Source organism: Akebia trifoliata, chromosome 11 (genome assembly GCF_017979445.1).
Source record: "Akebia trifoliata isolate Shusen 1 chromosome 11, ASM1797944v1, whole genome shotgun sequence".
NCBI lineage: Eukaryota > Viridiplantae > Streptophyta > Magnoliopsida > Ranunculales > Lardizabalaceae > Akebia > Akebia trifoliata.
The window spans coordinates 38,054,662-38,058,046 of record NC_141385.1 but is presented as its reverse complement, the minus strand read 5'-3'; the positions used below and the strand labels follow the sequence as shown (position 1 = coordinate 38,058,046).

The window sequence follows — 3,385 nt, the reverse complement described above, 5'->3', positions numbered from 1 at the left end:
GAGGAAGTTAGGAGATAAAGGTGATTGTTTAGACATACCTCGCCTGGACCACAGTCTTCTTCAAAGATTAAGAGAATATGACTTAAACGCCCTAAAATCTTCAATCTCATATATAGTAAATAAAATCTTGATCCTTCCGTGTTTTTTGGACTTTGTTGACTATTTCGGATATCCCTTCATAAATAACAACATATCCTTTGACCTCATCAGTCATCTCTGAACTAATACAAAATGATCTAAATGCCTTCTTCTTCAACCTCTTGATTTTTATCCTAAATTAAAAATCTCTCATCTTCGACTTTAAAATTTTTTATCCTCATCTTTAACCTTAAGATTTTGTCCTTGTGAAAACTTGAAAATGATGGACAATGCCAAATATATAGGTTAAAAAAAATAGCCTTAGAATTTGAAAATGGTGGATTTTGAGGAAAAAAATGTTAGAGAAATTTTTTCACTAAATATTGAAGATTAGGGTTTTTAGATAATTTTCAAATTAGTCAACCTCAGAAGACCTATGTCTAAAAAAAATTAAAAAAAAGAAAAAGAAAAAGGATGTAAAACATCAAATGTGGGGGACAGCAAAAGCACACTGAGAAGTGAACAGTGAGAGCCCAATATTCTCTCATGGTGTAAGTGTGTGCTGTTTTATTGGCCACAATGTGGGACCCATAATTTAGTGGGACCCACAACTTATTTTAAGGCATGTGCCCTTCCAACCACTCTTATGCAATAACGCGGTTTTAAACCTCTTCCAAAACCCTATAAATACCTACGTTCATTTGCTTTCTCATTCCATGGTTGTGGGACTTGGGAAAAAAAATAATCTTCCCATGGCTTCTCATAGAATTCTTAGTGTTGTTTTCTTTGTGTTATTGGGCTTAGGTATATGTTCAGCCACTAGAGCTCTCCTCACTCTTGAGGCCAATAGCTATGGCATTGGTGCTACTGGTGTGTCTTTAGGAGAACATGGGGTAGTGTATGGTAGTGTTGGTGGTGGTAGTGGAAGTGGTGGTGGTTCTGGTTCTGGCTATGGAGGTGGTGGAGAACATGGTGGTGGGTATGGTGGTGGTGGTGGTAATGGTGGTGGTTCTGGCTATGGTGGAGGAGAGCGCGGTGGTGGGTACGGTAGTGGTAGTGGAAGTGGTGGTGGGTCTGGTTATGGTGGGGGAGGAGAGCATGGTGGTGGGGCTGGTGGTGGTGGTGGGGGTGGTAGTGGTGGTGGGTCTGGTTATGGTGGTGGAGGAGAACATGGTGGTGGGTATGGTTCTGGTTCGGGTTCTGGTGGTGGGGCTGGTGGTGGTTCGGGTTATGGTGGTGAACATGGTGGAGGTTCTGGTGGTGGTGGTGGTGGTGGTAGCGGTGGTGGTTCGGGTTATGGTGCAGGAGGAGAGCATGGAGGTGGATACGGCGGCGGTGAAGGAGCTGGTGGTGGAGCCGGTGGTGGTAGCGGATACGGTGCGGGTGGCGAACATGGAGCTGGTTATGGTGGTGGTGGTGGTGGTGGGTCTGGTGGTGGTGCAGGAAGTGGTTATAGTGGCTACCACCCATGAGAAATCAAAAATATATTCTTACCTATAAGTATTAATTAATAAGTTTGATTTGAGTTGGCGGAGCTCCAAAAAGATTAATGAATCAGATAAATGTGTATGAGCTTAATGAATTAATCTCTTAAAAGAAGATTTTTATTAAGTAATTTATGTGTACTTATTTTAGTGTGCTATGCAATTTGCATGAATTAAATTGTGTGCTTAATGTTTTTAACTTATGTTGATATATTGTTGTTGAGTGTATGTTTTCCTTCACTCTTAGGGGTGTCGTACCCCAGTTAAGTCCTATAACCCTCTTATATTCATATATAGCTCTCCCATTTTTCAATAGATCGGTCTTTCGGAGTAATCGGTTGGTTAACAATTGTTCTATGGGTGCACTTATGTGTTAATAATAATTCACTTTAATCTCCTTTCTTAGGAGGTGTAGTTATGCTTAAAAACTCATTGACTTGGCTCAAAATTTGGCTGAGTTGAATAAAGTAATTCAAATGTTAAGTTAATTCACTCGAAACAAAAACTCAATTGAACAAACCCATCAAGTCGATTAGAATTTAGAAATTTCGTTTAAGTGATGCTCAACGATTTATGTTAAAAACTTGGCACGGATCGAGTTACCTTTGTATCTTGTATTCGTCTTTGGAAAATAGAATCTAAGCATTTATGTGACTTGTCCAAATCAGCTCACAATTCTTCACTTAAATTGATTATATGGACATCCCATTTGAGTTGAGTTTTTGAGTTTTAAAACATGGTTATGTATCTTTCAAAACTGGGAAGCTTTACTAGACTCTACTGTCTCTGGGGCGTGATCAAGTTTGAGTTTGGCAATTATATGACAAGGGATTGGTTTAGTTAATTTGGATAAATAAATAAAAATAGAAAATCAAAACAATCCTGAAAACATTTGAGGATTATACAAATGATATTTTTTTCGATTTCTTCCTGTAAACTCATAATCTTCAATTTCCGTAAAAACATGCACTATATTGTTCTTAGTCTTTTAAGGGTAGTAGAAGTTGAAATATTGAGGTTGAAGGGTTAAAATGTATCCTACTCAGCAATTTATCAACAAATCATTGAAGAATTTGCAATTTGGCATTTTAATCAACTAGTCATCCCTAGTCCTTTCCTTGGCAATTTTTTTCCCAGGATATATCAACGAAAAGGTGACCAACTTTTAACGAATTTAAAATTCTGGCTCACTATTCATTTTAATTACCAAAACGTGGACGATAACGTCATTGGAGGTTTTAAAGTGACAATTTCGTAGGTTTAAAGTTACTATCTCACAGGTATCAAGTGACCATCTCGTAGGTTTCGCTATTTTTCACGAGATTATCACTATGTAAATCAGCGAGTTTGTTACTTTAAACCTGTGATTTCAACACTTGATGAAAATCTGTGATTTCGCTTGTTCACGTTTTGGTAATTAAAATGAACAGTTAGTTGGAATCATAATTTCGTCAAATTTGACTCACGAAATGGTAATTTACCTTTCTTCCAAAGTTTTGGAAAAAGTTGAAGAATTTTGTAATAATGCTCATCAATCTATCCATTTCAAAATTGAAAATGATTGAAATAACATTGGAATTGACATCGTTTGGGACATTGTTGATGTGAATGTGTCTATTCAACCATAGATGCTTTTCATCGAGATACGAGTGAGACGCACCTATGGTTCTCTGCACACCATTGTCCCAAACGATGTCAATTTCAATATTACTTGAGCACGACTCTTTCAAAATTCAATAGACTTGTACGTTTGTAGTAGTTGACGCATGCGAGCATATAGGACATCTTTTTCTTTCAAGTCATGCTGGAGTGACCTAAAGCTG

The 3,385-nt window shown here is 37.7% G+C and overlaps 1 protein-coding gene across 1 annotated transcript; it reads left to right on the top strand.

The window, feature by feature from the left end:
• The first annotated feature begins 782 nt into the window (after positions 1-782).
• Positions 783-1,761, top strand: LOC147391524 (uncharacterized). Its single transcript, XM_086417178.1, has one exon. The coding sequence runs from the start codon at positions 795-797 to the stop codon at positions 1,548-1,550; it is 756 nt and encodes a 251-aa protein (XP_086273304.1). The 5' UTR covers positions 783-794; the 3' UTR covers positions 1,551-1,761.
• Positions 1,762-3,385: the final 1,624 nt, after the last annotated feature.